This window comes from Typha latifolia, chromosome 3 (assembly GCF_019914945.1).
Source record: "Typha latifolia isolate L0001 chromosome 3, TyphaL0001v2, whole genome shotgun sequence".
NCBI lineage: Eukaryota > Viridiplantae > Streptophyta > Magnoliopsida > Poales > Typhaceae > Typha > Typha latifolia.
Window position 1 is genome coordinate 13,403,013 of NC_133088.1, and position 19,424 is coordinate 13,422,436.

The 19,424-nt window shown below is 36.1% G+C and overlaps 2 protein-coding genes across 2 annotated transcripts; one reads left to right on the forward strand and one right to left on the reverse strand.

Moving 5' to 3' along the window:
* Positions 1-2,577: 2,577 nt before the first annotated feature.
* LOC140783264 (cyclin-dependent kinase inhibitor 4-like) lies at positions 2,578-6,478 on the reverse strand. The gene is made up of 3 exons (XM_073130081.1): positions 5,726-6,478; positions 3,430-3,630; positions 2,578-3,218 (listed from the first exon to the last, which is right to left on the reverse strand). Exons 1-3 carry the CDS (start codon positions 6,145-6,147, stop codon positions 3,149-3,151), a joined length of 693 nt encoding a protein of 230 aa, XP_072986182.1. The 5' UTR covers positions 6,148-6,478; the 3' UTR covers positions 2,578-3,148.
* An 8,612-nt stretch (positions 6,479-15,090) lies between these two features.
* Positions 15,091-19,289, forward strand: LOC140783837 (uncharacterized). Its single transcript, XM_073130916.1, has 5 exons — positions 15,091-15,222; positions 15,575-15,632; positions 15,729-15,826; positions 18,276-18,592; positions 18,678-19,289. The coding sequence occupies exons 2-5, from the start codon at positions 15,624-15,626 to the stop codon at positions 19,043-19,045; spliced, it is 792 nt and encodes a 263-aa protein (XP_072987017.1). The 5' UTR covers positions 15,091-15,222; positions 15,575-15,623; the 3' UTR covers positions 19,046-19,289.
* Positions 19,290-19,424: the final 135 nt, after the last annotated feature.

Genomic DNA, 19,424 nt, shown 5'->3' on the forward strand with positions numbered 1-19,424 from the left:
ACATCTCACTCCAGCAGTGTAATTGCTTAGTTCGGATTCAAATAGGCAGGACGAGATCATGTCTAGAGGAAATAGAGATAATTCTATTTAGACGCCACTAAAACTATCACAATTTTTTATATATTTTTTTAACCATATACACCTCATGATTTAAAAAAAAAAAAAGTTTAGAGAAACATATAATTACTTTTTTCTTAATTTAAGAGCGTATATAAATTTTTTTTAAAAAAATTGGAGGTGTATATAATAATAACAAAGTTCATAAAGTGTATGTGTAAAACAGTGATAGTTCATAAAGTGTATGTGTAAAATAATTTATATAACATTTAAATTATATAAATTATTTTTTAAAATTTTGGAGGTGTATATAATAATAATAAAGTCCATAAAGTGTATGTGTAAAACAGTGATAGTTTAGAAAGTCTAAGTGAAATTCTCCCGAAGAAATAAGAGCTAAAAAATAACTTGTGCCGAGCCCGATTGTTCTAACATTTAAATTATACGATGATGAAGTCCGAGTATAATTATCATTTAAATTTTATTTTATTATTTAAAAGTACTAAATCTAAGAATTATTAAAGTACCTAGAATTCTATAAAATGGACGAATTTCTTAATACCCCAAAAAAGTGTGAAAAATATAGTCTGATTTGATGATAATAAGAGTAACTTAATCGGCACAAATATTAGTATTTAGATGAAAAATCTAACGGTTATAATTTGATCTGAACCACAACAGATGGTTAATCTCTTAAATCTGAAGTATAAGGGTGTATTCATGATTTCTTCTATAAACATTCAAAGCATCTGTGAGCTTTTAAAACATGAACACAAGATTGGACCACCACCACCATCACAGTAGCTTACACTGCATAGCTATTGATCACCAGTGATGCAGTTTGGATCATGAGTTGATCTGGTGTACTGGGTACCTGCAGAAACTTCATTTTTTGTCAAAAGAACAAGGGAACAAACCATCAAATTCTTGTCCATTTTGATTCTTTGCAGCAGCACAAATAGTTTTCATCCTTGTTCATCTGATGATAATTTTTAGTGCATCAGAATAGCAAGGATGGATGGACAAACAAATTTGGATCACCGACAGGCCATCCCAGAGAACAACAAAATCTCTTTTTAAGATATTCTTCTATGTCCACCGATCAAAATTGCAAATTTGAAACTAGTGAAGGCATTTTGTAACCTAGAGAAACTATAGAGGACAAAGTGAGGCCCAGAGGTAACAGTCTGAATAGTTTGTTAAATTGTCATGGTTCTTATGGTGGTATGAACACCTTAAACTATAGATAAAGTGAGATCTAACGGTTAAAGTATACTACATGCATTATATTAACATATATATTCTTAAATGAGAAAGATGTATATATATATGTTGATATCTTTTTATAATCAACTTGATGAACGTTTAATTTTTAATTTTTCTATTATTTACCTATATCTCTCATTAGTTTAAAATTGATTTAAAATAAATTTAATAACCGATAGAGACAATGAATCAAATTTAAATTGAAGTCTATCTCTAGTAAAAGGTAAAGAATTAAATTTATATTGTCTAGTATTAAAAGATACCCCCCATAAGAAAGCGCAACTAATCTGCTCTTTTTATGGGTAATGTGATTATAGCCATTAAAATAATTATTATAAATTTTAGAGAGGTATTGAAGTATTTGTGTAGATAAATTTCATAGGATTTGAACTCAAGAATTCTTGCTTTATGAAGTCAATTTATCATCTTCTCTAAAGACTTCAAAAGTAGAAAGAAGCCCCAGCTATAATGGAGGTTAAACAGCTGAACCAACCCTTTAATAAAAACTGGCCACAATTTGCTCATCTTGAGAAAATTCTTTGTACTCTGAAATCAAACTCTGAATTATGGAGGTAGGGGGTCCAATACGGCTTTGTTAATATAAACAGTCAAGACAAGAGTAGAGCACTAAAAAAATCTTCTACGATGGTGCAGAAGCCACAGAGGAAAAGAGTACTCACAGTGGACCACCCCGTCTAAGAATTCAATTACATCCAAAGAGTAAAGTCTTCATGACTGAATCAATCGTATGAGATTTGTAGAAGGTAAATGAATAGTTATTGCTGCTGTACGAACAATTAGTTCAAATAATCTAAAGAATTACCAACAAAAAAGAGAAAAAGAATCTGAGATTCTAAAAGTAGAGTGCTAATTTTTAGTTCATCCAAACTTATACCACCAATCATGGTTCTAAAAAGTGGGGAGCTGCCTCATTTATTAAGCCGTGGAACCTCCACTGCTCAGGCTGTAGCCTGATCTTTAACCGGAGGTAAATTACCAGCTATAAGTGGTAAAGTTTAATGTTACAGAGCAGTAAGAGAATCTGATGCAGAAAAAGTCAAACAATTCAGCGAAGATGCGAAAGAGAGTAATGCAATGCCTGGCAAAATGTAACTACAGTAAAAACACTGGCAGGAGGAAAAAAGAAAAGTATGCAGCACTACATAGAGAATCCAACCTCGCATGAATGAATTGCTTTGAAGAAGGGTCAAATCCTTTGGAGTTAATGGGGAGCTAGGCTAGTAGTAATAGACATGGGGCAAATGGGTTACGTTTATTTCAGTCAACCAGCAGCAGTGTCAGACAAAAACACTGCATTCAGGTACACAGCACTGTCAATGCCACAAGTAAAGAAACTTGATGAACATCTATTCCTCTAAAACAGATGATTCTTCCAATAATAGCCTCGGTGAAACAGGAGTTGCGAAGCTAAATCTTTCCTAGGATGTTACTCGTCGTCTTTCAAATGTTACAGACCAAGAGACTTTGATGCACATCTAATTCTCTACACTAAGGAAAACTTAAGAGATGACTTCTTTTTTTCTGAAATATCCTCCTCAATGAAGTGTTAAAGAGTTGTAGTAAATCAGGAGTTGTGATGCTGTTCTTTCCTAGGTGTGAACTCATCATCTTCCAAATGTTACAGACCACTAAACAACAGACTACATCTGAGACCTCAAGGTTTTTACAGCAGAAAGGAGAGAAGAGGGCGGCGGCACCACAGCCGCCTCGATGATGCAAGATCTGCCCTGCTCTAGAAATCCTGGGCAGAGATCAGTTGATAACTTCTGATGATAAGGAGCAATGCCCAGATGAACATAGGGTTCTAATAGTCGAGCTTTACCCACTCATATCGGCCAGGAAGTGGGCTTTCGTTCACAGGATCAAAGTTATACCTGCAAATTATATTCAAGATTTATTAGATGTACAAGCATGACTTAGTAGATTCCTAGACTCGTATGTTCTTGCTCCAAACAACTAACCCTTGTGAATCTCACCCATCACGATCTCTTCCAATGGAAAATATAAAACTTACTAATAACTAATAGAAAATGAGCAGTGAGGGAAGAAAAAATAAATCAAGAACCAGAAGGAAGGATTACATACTTCTCCATAAATATCCGTTGCTGGAGTTGCTCGGCAGCAGCAAAGAACTCTTCCATTTCATGGGACGTTGGAATGTTTCTTCGTATTGAGCTCTGCACCCTGCGGTTGGTGGCTGTTGAGTTAGGTCTTGTGGTGGACCCAGGAGTCCCTATTGTTTCCGAATCCCTTATGAGACTGCATGGAGTGGTCTCCCTGGCATTCCTGCATATGAAAAATAGAACATAAAATCCCTACTCTCATATCTCTATCATCATTCTTAACAAAATACAGACAACTTTTCCAACTCTTCTCCTAAAACCAAGTTTGCTAAGGTCCCAAGAACTTCTAATTGAAATATAGAGAGCACATCCTTCCAAAAGTTCTGAACGTTTTCTCTGAATCAACCTTAAAAGGGCTAAATCATCCATAAAGCATAGTATCTTTAAGCTTTTTGCATCGGAAAGATCATTCGACCAAAAAAATGCAACCTTCCTTTTTGCCTAATGCATGCAGCTGTAATCTAAGAAAACAAGAGAATGCAATTCAGGATTACTTGAGAAATCCAGTAACTGTCAGATCACATGCTAAGAAAATCAAGGACTCAAAATGTAAATAAAATGAGTGCCACCGTGGATATGGGCCCAAAGTATGCTTGCTTGCTTTAAGTCAAGAATGAGGAACCAGCCCTCTGATCCTGGACAGGCTGATAGCACAAGAGAACAAAGTAACATTAATGCAGCATGGACCTATATCTTGCCAACAACGTGACAGCCCCAAAAGGAAAGAGTGCAAAAGGCAGCAGATAAGCAAATTATTGAACCACAGATAAGATTACACTCTCACAATGATAAAAGACATTTGTCAGTTACATGTGAGATGTCAATAAATGAGCATCGCTTCCTCTCTCAATTGGTTTTCTTGTCTCTTGACAAGGGCCAAGATGGATAGAGAGAATAAACAAAGACACTAAATCAGGAGATGGCCCCAGGATCACTTCATTGTGAATGAACCAAGATTTGAAAGGAAGGGCCACAATTAAGTACTTGGTACAATGCAATCAAAGCTTTCAGCTTTAGCATTTCGAAGTATAAAGTTGAAAACAGCCAACTTTTGCCAAAGAACACATAATAACAAGAGATATCTCCAACTAGAGATCCTCTCTTGAGGCCCCACCAGAATTGATCCTTAATTCTGCACGAGTTACATGAAGCTCCCTGCAGCAAGGCTAATACCATGGTCCGATACCCTACTTCAAAGACTAGTTATTTCAGAAAATAAAAGAATTTTCTTTTAAGAATAGCATCAAAATTTAGGGAGAAAACACACAGTTTCTCATTAGTACTATCAAACAATGTGCTCGTAGTTTGCCAATAAGAAAGATGGATGTGAAGCTCTGGGAGACAACTTGCAATTCATAAATACTCTCAAGAACCTTTGCAAAACTAGACGGACAACAACGTAGAGAAGAGCATTAACTTCAGGTCATACCAAATACAGAAAACCCTATTTGAGGCATAAGTAGCCATCAATGGAGGTCCACCAGCATACATGCCATGGAACCAGAGAAGAATCAAATGACAATGAAATATGCATGAGAAGTGACCAATCCGCAGAGATACATTTTTCTAAAGCATAAGAAGCATAGCAAAAAAAAGGCATATCTTTCAGTGGTGATCTTTCAAGGAAGAGAGGAAAGAACCATTAAAAAAAACCAAAGATATAAAAAAGATCTCTTTCCAGAGAATAAAATTTTTGAACTAAAGGAAACTTCCATTACAAAAGATTGGTATTATGAGCAGAGGTCAAGTAACCAGTAAAGCTAACAGAAACAATCCAAGATAAAACAGAGATGAAGGCGAGCAAAAAGGGCACTTTTTATATCTATACCTAAGCGCTAAAAAGATTGACATCGCTAAAATTTAATAAAGCTTTTATAAGTTTGGATGTAACCGGCTAATTAATTAACTAGAGGCCCAAATGTAAAAACCCTAGCACAAAACAAGAACATACCAATCTCCCCACCATGAGTATTGGTGTACAACTAAGCATCAAGCATGAGTTTTTTCTAGAAAATAAAATATAATACATTGTAACAAAGTTTTTGTGCATTTACAAAAACCGAGTAAGTGATAGTAGACTCTTCATTAGAACCCTAAAAGCCAACTACAAGCAATAGGAGAAGAAAAATGCTGAAAACCACACCTTTTAAGTCTATGAGAATGAAGGAAAAAAAAACTCATCGAAAACGCTAGCTTGGTATTACACCCTAAGAAGGTAGAAAGATACCACCTTTGAGCAAGATGAAGAGATTACTCACCTATCCCTCTCTTCCACCTCTAAAACATTCTCCCCGAAAGACACCTCGATCCCTTCATCTATATCCGGCCACTCCTCCACCACCTCCGCTGCGGATTTCGAGTATCTCCTCGTCGAAGCCGAACCCCCGGAATCCGAATTCGAGGTCCTCGTCCTCGAGCTCGCCTTTGGCGAAGTGGGTCTCGCTACACTGCTCTCCTTGCATCCCTCCTTGGCCTTCGCTGCCGGAGGCGGAAGCTTCTCGAGTCGGCGGCTCCGGAGCTCGAGGTAAAAGAGAGACGAGTCGGGAGAAGAAGAGGGACTCTGCTGGCGTTGTAGTGCTAGGGTTCGAGCACGAGTGCGGACACCGAGAGGGGTCTGGTGGGAGACCTCCATGACTGCGACCTCGCCGGAGAGCTTCCCCTTGCGCATGTACTTGCCCATGGCTATCGATGGTCGTTTAGTGCTCAGGGGGGTTTAGGGGAAGGGAAGCATAAGAGAGAGGGAGAAAGGTGGGGTTTTGGGGCTAGAGCGGGAGAAATGGAGGGTGCCCAAGTGGGAAAAGGGGAAGTGGAGAAGAACCCAAGTGGTGGAAAGCGAGAAAGAGGAAAGGGAGTCAGGTGGGGCAGGGAAAGATACAGAGAGAAGTGGAGATGGAGATAGAGAAAAGGAGAAGGGTTTAAGGTAAGAGAGAGAGAAAGAGAGAGTATGGGGAGGGTTTTGGGAGAGGGGAAGGAGGGAGAAGGAGGAGGGTTTCTAGTTGTATTTGTAGGGTAGAGAGAGAAAACAGAAGAGGTGGGGGGATTGTACTAGTGTCCAAACTTCTCAATAAAGGGTATTTTGGGGAGAAATTGGATGGGAATGGATGGGAGATAGTGACTTTCTCGTTTCTAAGTTTATGGCTAATTACTCATTAGTGTCAATTAAGAGGGGCTAATAATGTTCAATAGATAGAGTAATTGGGTGATTAGATATTTTTTCCCCTCTACTTTGCTATCTATCTCATTAATATTTGCCAACTGCAACTTACTATATTATTTCATCCAGACGGTTTTTTTTTTATCGTTCATGAACCGTAGGGCAAAGAATTAATTATCTTTTCATTTAAAGTCACTTTATGCTTAAATATATTAGCTAATGAACTGGATAATTAGATTAATTATTTTATTAATATTCTATTAATTAAGTCATTTATTGATCCATAACTAAAACATACACTAGGATAATAAAAAATTAAAAAATATATATAAATATTTAGAGAGGTTAATTGTAATTATTATTTGATATTAATGTGAATAACAAAGAGGTTGGAGAGTTATGCGTTAGTCTAACTTTTTAATTTTAATTTTATAAAAAAAATAAAATAATGTTTGATTATTAAACCAGTAGTTTACGGTAGTCCCTAAATTTAAAAGCAAACAAGGGTATAATCACTATTGATTGCTGCAGTTTTTTTCTTTTTCTTTTCGGTCCGCAGTTCATTCGCTGTTTGTAATAAAATTAAAATAGTAGTAAGTGGGCGATAAAAAGGAAGTCCAAATTCTCTCGAGATAGCGCTGCGCGAGAAGAGGAGAAAGTGGTATGGTGGCTTGACCTCCAAGTCATTGGATCCTCTTCCTAAATGAACACATGGAAACTCGAAAGCAATGCTGCTGCATTGTGGCTCTCTCTCTCTCTCTCTCTCTCTCTCTCTCTCTCTCTCTCTCTCTCTCTCTCCCCCTCCCTCTCCCCCCATAACTAAACTTCAAATTTATTGGCGCAATGGCTGTACCTCACCTGAGCTTTTCAAACGTTATATATATATATATATAATTTTAAAAACTGCATTTTACTCAACTTTGAATTAAAAATATTTATTAGAAAAAATGCATGGAAAAATTAATCCAATCATATTCAAGTTTGTATCAAATGTTAGTTACTTATCCTCTTCCCCTTTTTAAAAAAATAATAATTTTTGTTTGAAAAAGAAAAAACAAAACAAAACAAAACAAAAGAAAGAACACTCGTCTCTACTGAAGCAGGGCACTCTGCCTCTGCACTTATCACGGCATATCTTAAGCGTTAGGATCCAAATATCAAATCAAATACGGATGTGATGGCCAACCTAGAAAAATTAAAGGTCAAATGAATCATGATGAATCGCTTTGCCGTAGCTTCTCTCCTCTCACTCTATTGGGATTTATTTAATTTTTTCTCACCCTCTTTTGATGATCAGCTAGCGTAATTAAAGTATAGTTTACATGTGGGGGAAATATATAAAATTGATCGTACGAGGCACTGAGTGTTTAAAGCAAGCAAAGTTATGATTAATCTCTGCAACTGCAAAGAAAAAACTTGGGTTAAGATCACTTTATGTAAGATTTTTCTTTTTTCTCCTTTATGTTAAAGAATATACTTTGTTTAAGACGAACTTGAGAACATCCCATGCTTTAAAAAATGATCATTTACTGGTGTTTGACTCTAGGATATATTATATTCCCAGTAATTAATTACATTTCAGTTGGTCAAACAATAAACACAAAGAAACAAATCTAGTTTCACTAAGCATTGTGTAAGCTAGATAGTGAGGTCAGTCTGTATTGCTTATCGGAGCAGAAGAGGTTAGATAAGTCTCACTTATCCGTGAACAAAAGATGGTTGCATGAAAGTTGCATGCAATTAATTGTTGCCTTTTCCTTTGCACCACCTCGGAGTTCGTGTTCCCAAGGGGGGGGGAGAAGGGAGGAGAAGAAGCCTATGGACTCAATCCAACCTATAAGAAGAAGCTAAACTTGTAGAGCTGATGGATTGCAGTAATAATTTATTGTATCTTCTTCTTCCAGAATTAGAAAGAGGACATTAATAAACTCGTTTCACCATGCACCCCGTGCGCAGAGGAAGTGATCGATGTTATGAAGGAGAGGAAAAAAGGAAAAAAAAAGAAAAAAAGAAAAGAAAAGGTCAGAATTATAGCTAGCCCTTTCGATTTTTTCACCACTCCCCATGAACGACTCTGTTCACATGTAACCTCTTACGTTGTTTCTTCCTGCACCTTTCAACGTTAAGTTTCAATATTATATCATTGTATATATCTACTTCAATGTCCTCCTCCACAGACTGTTGACAAGGAATCCAATGCTAATATGGCATAGTTTTTTCCTCTTTTCTTTTTACACGGCATAGATTTCAACTGACGCGCAGTCATATATATATATATATATATATAATTTAACCGTATAGGAGATTTAATACCGTTATGATTCAAGCTTGAGATACTTATATAATATGAGTAGTATTTATCTAAAAAGTTTCGATAAATAAGTTATATATTTTCTTTATGAGCTCGAAGAGTGATAAGTTACTATAAGATAGACCTATTTATTAAAAAAAAAGAAAGAGAGAAATAGTTCATGCCATATTTATCCATACATCCCCTTAATTCCCTCTCCCTCGTAGCGAATCTTTCCTTGGATATACCCGCTCAGATAACAGCGTAAATGTATTCAAACTTCCCGCCAAAGTGGTTTTTTTGGCCACCGACTCGTCCGGTTTCCCGCCAACGAACTCACCGGCGCACTCATCTCCCGCCACTTTTTCTTTCCTTTCCCCCCCTCCTCCGCTCCCAAAGCCAAAACGGAATGGATAGGAGCCGTTAAAAACCCACGATACGATCGCGCATGAGATAATAATAAACTACTACTATGCCGGCACGAGTTTCAAAGCCAGTCGCCTCGGTATCCGTGCTTCCATGGCATCCGTACGTAATATGGCAGCAATGACTAGGCGTATCATGGCAGGGCCCAAAACCCACTTGATTCTTCTCACCTTACAAGATGGTAATTTTCCTCATCTCTCATCCTACGTTTCGTATAGTAGCTCTAAATTTACTTCGCCCTTTTATTATTTTATTATATCCATTTTATCTTTTTTATTGTTACACTTAAATTGAAATCGTAAATTATTTATTTCTCCCAAATTAACACAGATACATTTTTTTATTGATCATATTTTTGCCATTTCAAAATTATAGGATTAAATTTTAGATCATCGATCATTATAAGCAACTTAACATAGGATATATTGTTTATTATCTTTCAAACTTTTATTATTTGACTTACATGTTACCGGCTATTTACATAAAAGAAATTAAGATTAGGCTATTAAAAATAAATATATTTATTTTTATATAAAATGTGCATCTTTTATAATTGCAAGTGAGCATAAAGTCATATTTTTATTATTTGCAAATGAATTTGTGTATTACTATAATAAAATATTATAACGTAGATAATTACCTTAATCTATTTAAGTATGACAAAATTCAAAAGAAAATGAAATTAGATTATAGCTTTGAACAAAAAGCATTTTAGGATATCTTATTCATTTAGTTTTAGTTTTAAAGATAATAAAATATTCTCTATTTTGTTAGCCGTCATTAAATCGAAGTTAAGCCAAAAGTGTTTTAGACTCTTTTAATTTAGAAATAAGATTAAATATAGAATAGGTGTATCTTTTGTTATTCTTAAAATAAATTATTTATATGATAAACAATTATTTTTATTTTTTACTTGTATTTTAGAATATTAGTGTAATAATTATTTTTAATATAATATAAAGTAAGAAAAAAATTAGAAAATAAAAAGTATTTCATTTTTCTAAAATTACAGTAAATAGCATTTGATTTAATATAAAATAAATTGACACGATAGATATCAATCAGTAATTGAGTTAGTGTATAGTATAAGATATAATTTAGATAAATAATATTTATATTTCAACATAAAATTATTATAATATTTAGCTATTATTATAAAACTAAAAAATTATATTTCAAAATAAGAAAATAAAATTATTTTAGAACCGAAAGTTACTAATAAATGTTGAAATAAAATTTTCGATAAAGACCACTTATTACCCAACTAGTGAAAGGGCCGGAGAAGGAGAGTCACACAAGTGCACAAGAGTCAACAGTCAATTCATTGTCCTATTACAAAGAGTTTCTTTTGTTGGTATGCAACTCATAACTCATTCCATATCAATACTCGTTTCCAACATCACATGTTCTTTTTCTTTATATTTGTTTAATAGACGTGCATGAGAATCCAAGGATTAGAATTCATAAAAATTTCTGGAGACTTAAATGCAGAAACCTGAGTAGTTGATACAAAAGAATCATAGAACTTGAAGAAAGAAAGAGAGAGAAGAATGCTTCGGATCCTTTGTAACTAGTTGTGTGAATTAATTTAATAACACTGCTAATTTTTAAGTATGACACTTTTTACGTGTACCACCACCGTAGATCGTATGAAAAAAAAGTCCTCAGATTTAAATTCTCTTGGACTTTGGTTTGACATTTGGTGAAGATTTAATCGCTATTATAGCCTGGCCTGTTTCTTGGAGGTTTAAAATAAATTTATTTGCTTGTATGTTCCTCTAAAGCTCATATTTATATATATATATATACACTTTTCTTTTGCATGTATTACATGTTTAAACCCATTATATCTTACATAAATAATCTTTGGAGTTACTTTTGAATTTTTCTATTTTAAATATAAAAAATTATATTTGTTTTAGTTTTTGAGTATTTCTCTTAGTCAAGAGTATTTTTATTTTTTTTATATTAAAATTTTGAAATGTATATATACAATTACAAGTAAATATAAGTTTTTTAACAGTCACCAGAATTGACCTATAGTAAATCATATCAACCTTTCTATTGGAACTAAAGATATTAGCCTACCTAGCAATGGGACAATAAAGTTTTAAAGAACATGGAGATTAGGCACATTACTATTTCATTCAAAAATATATTATTGATCCATATTCCTACCTTTCTATCTCATAGTATTTTAAACTATATAGATGTGAGGATGAGGATTTAATAAAGGTTCTTCAATCCACATCCGTAAAAGCATAGATTCCATTCTCTCCACCTTTCTCTCCCAACTCCAACTATCAAAAGTAGGGAAATCTTTTTTTTTTTTTTGTGGAATGATATCCACCACAATATCTTAATCAAGAAGTAGGGTATGTAACGGAATAATCTTTGCACCATGATGGTTTTGATGAAGATTTCCATCTCCTCCTCCCCTCCCCCCTTTATTGAGATGCGTCCTCTTCCTCCCACTTTATACTTCTTATATTTTTGTTCTCGTCCACTTTCCAACTTCTTCTTCTTCTTCAAGTGTTAGAGAGGAGGGAGGGGGGGGGGGGGGGGATGATGTGAGTCAGGCTTGAATGCTTTGCTGCAGTTCGTGCGGGGCCAGCTTTTCTGTCACAAAGTTAACAATGGAGAGGACAAAGCTTGTAACTTTGGGATGACAGGGTTTGCATGGCCCACTAAGCTTGGAGCTTGATCAGTTGGTGCTCTCGCCATTAGCATATAGCAATCATGCATCCTGTACCATGGAAAGTGATATACGGTGAGGCCAGGGATTGCCTCATTTTGTTTGGCACACTGCTTCCAAGCTCTTTCATCTTGTAGGGTAGTTGATGGTAAAGAATAATGGGCTTCTGGTAATTACCCTATGGTAGTTTTTTCTTTTCTTTTTTGATAAATATTAAGGCAAAGAGGATAGTTATTGTGAATTATGTATATATAGATGGGTCATCGGAAAAAGAAATAAAATTTAGACCACAAAGAGCGTAAATCATGTACGTGTAAGCATTCTCGTCAAAGATTTATCAAATATTGTTCTCGATAGTGTCTGTAATGAGTTCGTAAGAAGTTCGAAGCCTTAGTTTTAAATCCTTTTATTGTAGCAGTGCACGATGGAGTTCATGCATTTATAAAAAAAAGATTTTCATAAATCACACCTTATATTTTACTTATTTTTTAATTTATATATTGTTTTTAAAAATTTTGTAACTCAATTACTTTTTTTTTCTTATATTATAATTTAACGTCTTGACGTTATTTTGATTAAGTAACATTGACTAAGTTACTAAAATACCTCCATCGTTGTCACCGCCGTTAATTTTCCTCATATTCCCCCTCTCTCACTTCCTCCTCCTCTTCTTATTTTTTTTATTTTGCTTCTTTGGAAAGAAAAAAAAAATGAAAAAGATAAGGATAATTTATAAATATTATATAAAATATTATTTTTATTATAATCTATGTTAACTCAGGATGTTAAATAAAAATTATAAAAAAAAAGATAGTCAAATTATAAAATTTGTAAAGACAAGATGTGAATAATAAAATAGTTAAAATATAAGATATGATTTATAAAAACTTTATATCTCAATGTGGTCTAACCCATTTAGCTAAGTGCTATTAGAAATGCTCTCTATTTATTATGGTTATGAACATAGCGTTTTGTACTCGTGGTGATTACACCATTAAGTATATGTATAAATATACAATATACGATGTGAGGTCAAAATATTATAAGTTTTGATTTTATCTAAATACTTAAGGCGACCCCTCTAAGACTGTAAACAATTTTATCTACTGTCCTACAACATAACAAAAGAGACGTTTAGAAGTACATACTAGCAAATTACTTTACCACTTAAGAACAAAAATCTAACATTAGAGGAGCCAAATCCTTGACCCAATTTGTAGCCCTAACCATGCCTAGGGCGGCTAGGCTGCAACACACTTTCGAGTCCAAAGATTTGTCCTCTTCTTAGACATTTCTAACTTGCAAGTTGTGCAACCCCCAGAATTCTCTCATGCATTCCTATATCCTAGCCAATGTATCTATATGCACACCCCCAGGAAACTTTCACAATTTCCAACCACATTTCTCGCTGCATATAGACATCACATGCCCCAAGCCCTCCTGGGTCTACAGAAAGAACAAAGGAATCTCCAAGGCACCGCTTTCCAATGGCTTCCTTCTTCTCCTCCTCCTCCTGCTCATGAGACATGAGGCCCATCCCCCCCCCCCAAACTCCACACACATTACACATAGATATAGAGATAGGGGGAGAGAGAGAGAGAGAGAGAGAGAGCAAAGTCTCTTTTCCAAAGGTTCAGTCGTTCGGAGATGGAATACTGGGAGGGGGGGGCATGGAGGGAAAACAAAAGGAGCTCATCCTTGTGTGGGTGTCCTTTGTGGGGGAAGAAGAATAATTTATTGGGAAACTGGAAGGAAGCACAGCAATTCGAGTTGGGTGTTTGCCACTGGTAATAGGAATCCCAATAGATCGTAGATGAGCAGTAGCAGTAGCAGTAGCAGTAGTAGTAGCTAACTAGCTATGAGTGAGTGTGTACTGCTATTGAATCTATTATATGTCATGGTTGTGCATCATAGCTTGGCAGTTCACTGCTACACACACAAAGACAGCTCCTTTTTTTGACCAAATTAGCCCTCTTTTGTACTATTTTTTTAAAAATACCGAACTTATCAATATTTTATCTAAGAAAAAAATGCTAATAAATTCTACTTCTTTTAATTTATATATAATGGCAAAATTAAATAAAATAAGGCACAAATTTAGTTAAATTTTTTCAGAAACTTGTAGATATAAACGTTGAAGTTTGAAGGATGATTTATATCGGTAAATATAATTTAAGACTCGGCTAGTTTGGTCAAAAACTCTACAAAGACCCAAAGACTTTGGGTTCTCGTGAAAGGAAATGAATATTGAGGACTTGGTCAAGGGTACAACATGAGTCAGAAGATATTCTTCCCCAATCCATCTCAAATTGTGCTATTTTTTTTCTTCATAGAGTTGTTTTGCGAAATTATACGTTGGTTCTGTCATGCTCACTAGGAGTCGTACTGGTTTGCAAATAGAGACGTGCTTCGGATCCCGCGTTGAGAACTCCTCCTCCTTGTATCTTGTTTTGAACCAGTGAGAGAATAATACGAGGGTTAATCGATTGGGAGGCTAACTTAATAAAGATTCTAAAATTAGTCTGACCACTAAGTTAGAAGTTGGATCCAGAGTTCGAACATTCTCTCTCATGTCTAAATCTAGTGGTTATAAAGAAGACCTGAATCTGTTGATTTTTGGGCCGCTTTGTCTAAGCCCAGTAAGCAGGAATTCTGGGCTAAGGTCGACCTAATCAATCAATTCTTGGATTTTGATATTTGTTCAAATTATGTCACGCTAATCAGATTATAGGGCATGTTTCAACCCTTTAATTCAGCTGCACGGCCATGCCCCCACTGTTCTATTCTTATGGCTCTAAAAGTCATCAATATTTTGGTACACTAACTTTAGTAGAATTGTTAGTAAATACTCTCGATCAAGGTGGTCATAAGATCGACTTCAACTCTAAATAGACTTCAACTCTAAATAGTTATCATAGGCAAAATTGTTTAGTACTTACTCATGGGCTGCGCCCGGTCCATAATTTGTGGGCCGTTCGGATGATCCAGTCTACCCTGGGACCCATGGGGAGTAGGTTTCGCCGTTTTGGCACGCGGAGGAGGGGAAAGTAAACGGTGAGAAATTTCTAGAAGCTCCGCAGGACCCAGAAACTTCCCACTGTCGTGGGAGAGACCAGCCTATATAACACGAGATCCCCTTCCTTTCCGATCGTCGTTTGAGTCGTCCTTCCTCTATTTTGTTCTACGCGAGGTAATTCTTTTCTTTGATCTTCTACCTTTTACTGTTAGAATATATATATTTTTCGTATTTTTCTTGTATTTTTGGTTAATTTCGGTTCGAGATTGCTCCTCCTTTTTCAAGGTTGATTTAAGGGGGTAATCTATTGATAGATTTTGAGAGTTTTTAACAACGTCCCTTACCTTTGTTGCTCCTTTTCTCTGGTTCTCTTTTTATGTAGAATAATTCGCCCTAAAGTTGGCGTTTTGATTGGTTTCATTGATGTGTTCTTTCCTCCTCTGTTGAAACTATCAGTTGGGTTTGCGCCCATAATTAGAGAATGTCGTATTTTATTTGTCTAACGCGTTTCTTTCTTTTTCCTAAGGTTTTTCTGCACCAAAATCTCCGGCAAGGCGCTTTGTGCTTTCGCAAAGATGGCAGAGGTAGGAAGAAGGTGTTTGATCTTGTGATTTTACTCTGTTGATCAGTGAGTGTGACGTTTTGAATAATGCTTGCAATGCTTGCTATGCTTGATGTAGGATGGTTTCAAGGTCAAGTTGAATGTGTACGATCTAAGCCAGGGGCTTGCTCGTCAGCTTTCGACAACATTTTTGGGAAAAGCTATTGAAGCCATATGGTAAGCGTATGCTAGAGCAGGATATACTTTGTTATAACGAGCAACCAAAATTTAACGTGTATTTTCCATCATTTTAATTTTTATGGCTCATGGGCATGATAAATAAATGGAGTGTATTGTGCTTGTTGATTTGATTTAGGATCAAGAAACCGGGATAATGCTGCTCCACCTTCCATCATTTTAATTAGACAGTAATAATGTTAAGAAAAATGAGGCCTAACTATAGTCCTGTCCATCCTGTTGTGTCTCAGCTGGATATGTGACTGCTCTTATCTTTACGTATGTTTCATTCTTCTTTCGGTATATATGAAGGATTTATTAATGTCCTGATCGCCATGGCGGTCTTTGTCTCTGTTCAACCACTCGGTCTCCAGAGTTCAGAATTCTAGCTACTTGATCTTCTGTTTTTGGCCTATTCATTTTCGCTATCATCTAATCAATACACTCAACAGTTACCATCAACCAAGCCACGCCATTATTGGACAAAAAATGGGAAAAATAACTTGTAGGCAGAGCAAAGTTACTGCACGTCTTGCAGGAGTCAGGACCAAAATGCTTAAAAAGGTCTAAGCTTTCATGAGTCTTCTTAGAGACCACAAATTGTAAATCTTTGATAATCTGTCTTATTTCAATCCAATTTGTCATGAGAAAGTGGTAGCTGATCTGGATCTTGGTAGTGTACGCCTGTGTAAATTCATATAGATCTATCATATATCGATTGATGGAGCTACAGAGAACAGTGTTTCAGGGAAAGTTTAATGATGTTCAATATGAAAGTATAATTGAAATCTCCACATTTTGATTTCTGGAGCATGTTTCCTGTTATATGTTGGGTTAATGATTTATGTTAGTTAGATGTACTTTGGTACTCAGAGATTTAGAGAGGCAAGGTGTCAGCCTGCCAGAGCTGAAGTTAAGTGAATGTATCGCCTTCCGCAAGGTAGTGCTGAGTAAGCATCTTCTTGCATTTGATGTATGAACCTCCATATGCATGTGAAACAAAAAAAAGTGGAAAGGAGTAGGCATGTCAGTTTAGTTTCTTTGGAGATGTGGAAGAGAAAATGTATTACTTGTTGACCATTGGAAGAAAATTTAGATGGCTCCTTTATTGTGTTGTCTTGAAATTCATTGAGAGTCTTACCCAACTAAGAAATCATTTATATCTTGATTTACATTTTTTATATAGTTAAAAGGTACAATGACATATTTTTGTCACATTTGTCATGGTTACTCGGATAATTTCTTGGAGTTGCAATACTGGCCTTTCCATTTTTCCAGTTGATTGTCAAATTTAGTGTGTCAAATTTAGTGGATATTTAGGAAACCTAGAATGCACCATTATATTTAATGCAGGACGTCCTCAGATGGAGTTAAATTCCCACATTGATGATGAGATGCTTGACTCAGGTAAAGAATTAAGGTTAGTGATGCAGTGGTTGATGGAGGAGACCTGAAGTTACATTATAGACTACAGCGGGTGATGGGATCTTAGATGACAGTTTTGTATCACTGCAATCGTCCTTGATGACTTGCATGTTTTGATCGGACCCTGCTTGTATCCTGTCTGTTTATAGATATTTTAGTTAGATAACAGGATTTTGAGGTATCAAGACCAAGTAGTTTCTGTATAGATGACTTCAATACCATCATATACCAATACTTTTTGAAGTTGATGTGATCTTATATAAGAAGTTTGCCAGTTTTACATTGTTGGATATATGCGAGTCATGGGTTTTGCCATTGCAATACATGTCTAGAATAGATCTTTTTCTAGAAAAGGGCGCTGTCAAAGCACAGTGACTATAGTTTTTTTTTTTTTTTTTTTTTTTTTTCATTGCATAAAAGGTTTGATATGTTTATTTGGAGATCAAGTCAATTTATGTGGTTTTGGATCCTGTTAATGCAGGAAGACAGGATAATTATTTGGGAGAAGTCTTACATGTGTGGATTAACAATGAATGTTATTTGTTAGCATGCACAATATTTTACTTGGATAACAAGCATGGATAACCTATAGTTGCTCGGAAAAGACACTAATTCATTCTCCTTCATAAACCATCTTTGACTGGCATTGCTTGTGACAGTTGTTGATCAACTTACCTGAAAACTGAGAAGTCCCTCTTCTTATTCTAACTCTTTTACTTGCTATTTGAATTAACAACCCTGTTATATGGTTTATTTCATGTGGTGCCTTTGGAAGACAAGTACCTTTATTTCTCCTAGATTGTGTGTGTTAGAAATGGCCTTTAAAGAAGTTAGCAGTGGTCATATGCGGAAAATTCTGGTTGTTTGACTCCGTCTCACAGTCTTAGAAATGGCCTTTAAACAGAAAATTCTGTAGAACAGTGGGAACATCATAACACAGTATTTCCTTGTATATGAGATGTTCTTTTCCCTTGGGTTATACTTCTGTAGGTATGTTTAGCCCCTAAGCTGTTTAGTGTAACAGGCATACTGGTGTGGTGGTATATGGAACCGAGTACTACTTTGGAGCAGGCATCCAACAGGATCCAGAAGGAAGAACACCTTATGGAGCTCCTATGCGGGCGGTAGAGCTCGGGGTGACGCATGTGCCCAAGGAGGTTTTTGAGGAATACCTACAGGAGATTAGTCCACGTTACACTGCAGAGACCTATAATCTCCTAAGACACAACTGCAACAACTTCAGCAATGAGCTTGCTCAATTTTTGGTCGGCGCGACCATACCCGATTACATCCTTTCACTTCCGAATGACGTGATGAACAGCCCGATGGGTGCATTGATATGTGAGTCATCCGATATCCTGTCTTTGCTCTATCTTGTAGTTTTAGACGCCATCTTTCTAATTTGGTTGTCTTTCCTTCTGTGCAGTACCCATGATTCAGAGGCTAGAAACTACACTTAGATCTGGAGCAGTTCCTCAAGCTCCGCAGTTCAGGCCTCCTGCTGCTGCTGCTAAACCGATGCCTAAGACTGATGCTGAGAGTCCTAATAAGCCGAGGGAGAGTGGGAGTGCAATTCCGTCTGCTGCGAAACCAATTGCAGATCCAGAGACGAAGAAAGCTGCAGTTGTGGATCCACTTGGGGAGGCTAGGAGCCGAGTGCAGGAAGAGATCAGCAGGGAGTTTGCTGCAATCATGGCCACTGGGACTCTCCGAGCAAGTGAGGCCGCGGCCCTCGCCACAAGAAGAGTGATGGAACGTCATGGGCGGCTGAATGTGCCAATGCAGCAGGGATAGGCACATAAAAGAAAATATACATCATTCTTGAATCTTTGTCAAGCAGCAGCTATCTGCTTCTAATATGCCAATTTCCACTAGTTTGTTTTGTGTAAGCAAAACCTTTCTAGACTTTCTGGTGTTGTTGGAGATTGTGAAGCTTTGGCTGCTTTGCAGTTGCAAAGTTGTCATACAATTCGTCAACAAATGTAGTAACTATTGTCGGAAAATTCTTCTAGGAAATGATAAATTCTTATTCTTCAAATGTGCAATTAAGTTATCCTCCCCCCCCCCCCCCTCAGTTTCCGTGATTGTGCATTTGATGGCTTGTTCGTGTATTTGTTCAAGTATAAAGACCAAATGCTTTCCTTTTCTTTTTCCAAATCTTGCATTTTTCCTT

Bases quoted from the DNA above. Each gene is read 5' to 3' on its own strand.
- LOC140783264 (XM_073130081.1), bottom strand. From the start codon at position 6,147: ATGGGCAAGTACATGCGCAAGGGGAAGCTCTCCGGCGAGGTCGCAGTC. The intron at 3,631-5,725 runs GTGAGTAATCTC...TTTCATATGCAG, and splicing joins GAGGTGGAAGAGAGGGATAG to GAATGCCAGGGAGACCACTC. The intron at 3,219-3,429 runs GTATGTAATCCT...TATAATTTGCAG, and splicing joins CAACGGATATTTATGGAGAA to GTATAACTTTGATCCTGTGA.
- LOC140783837 (XM_073130916.1), top strand. The intron at 15,827-18,275 runs GTAAGCGTATGC...TTAGTGTAACAG, and splicing joins AAAGCTATTGAAGCCATATG to GCATACTGGTGTGGTGGTAT. The intron at 18,593-18,677 runs GTGAGTCATCCG...CCTTCTGTGCAG, and splicing joins CCCGATGGGTGCATTGATAT to TACCCATGATTCAGAGGCTA.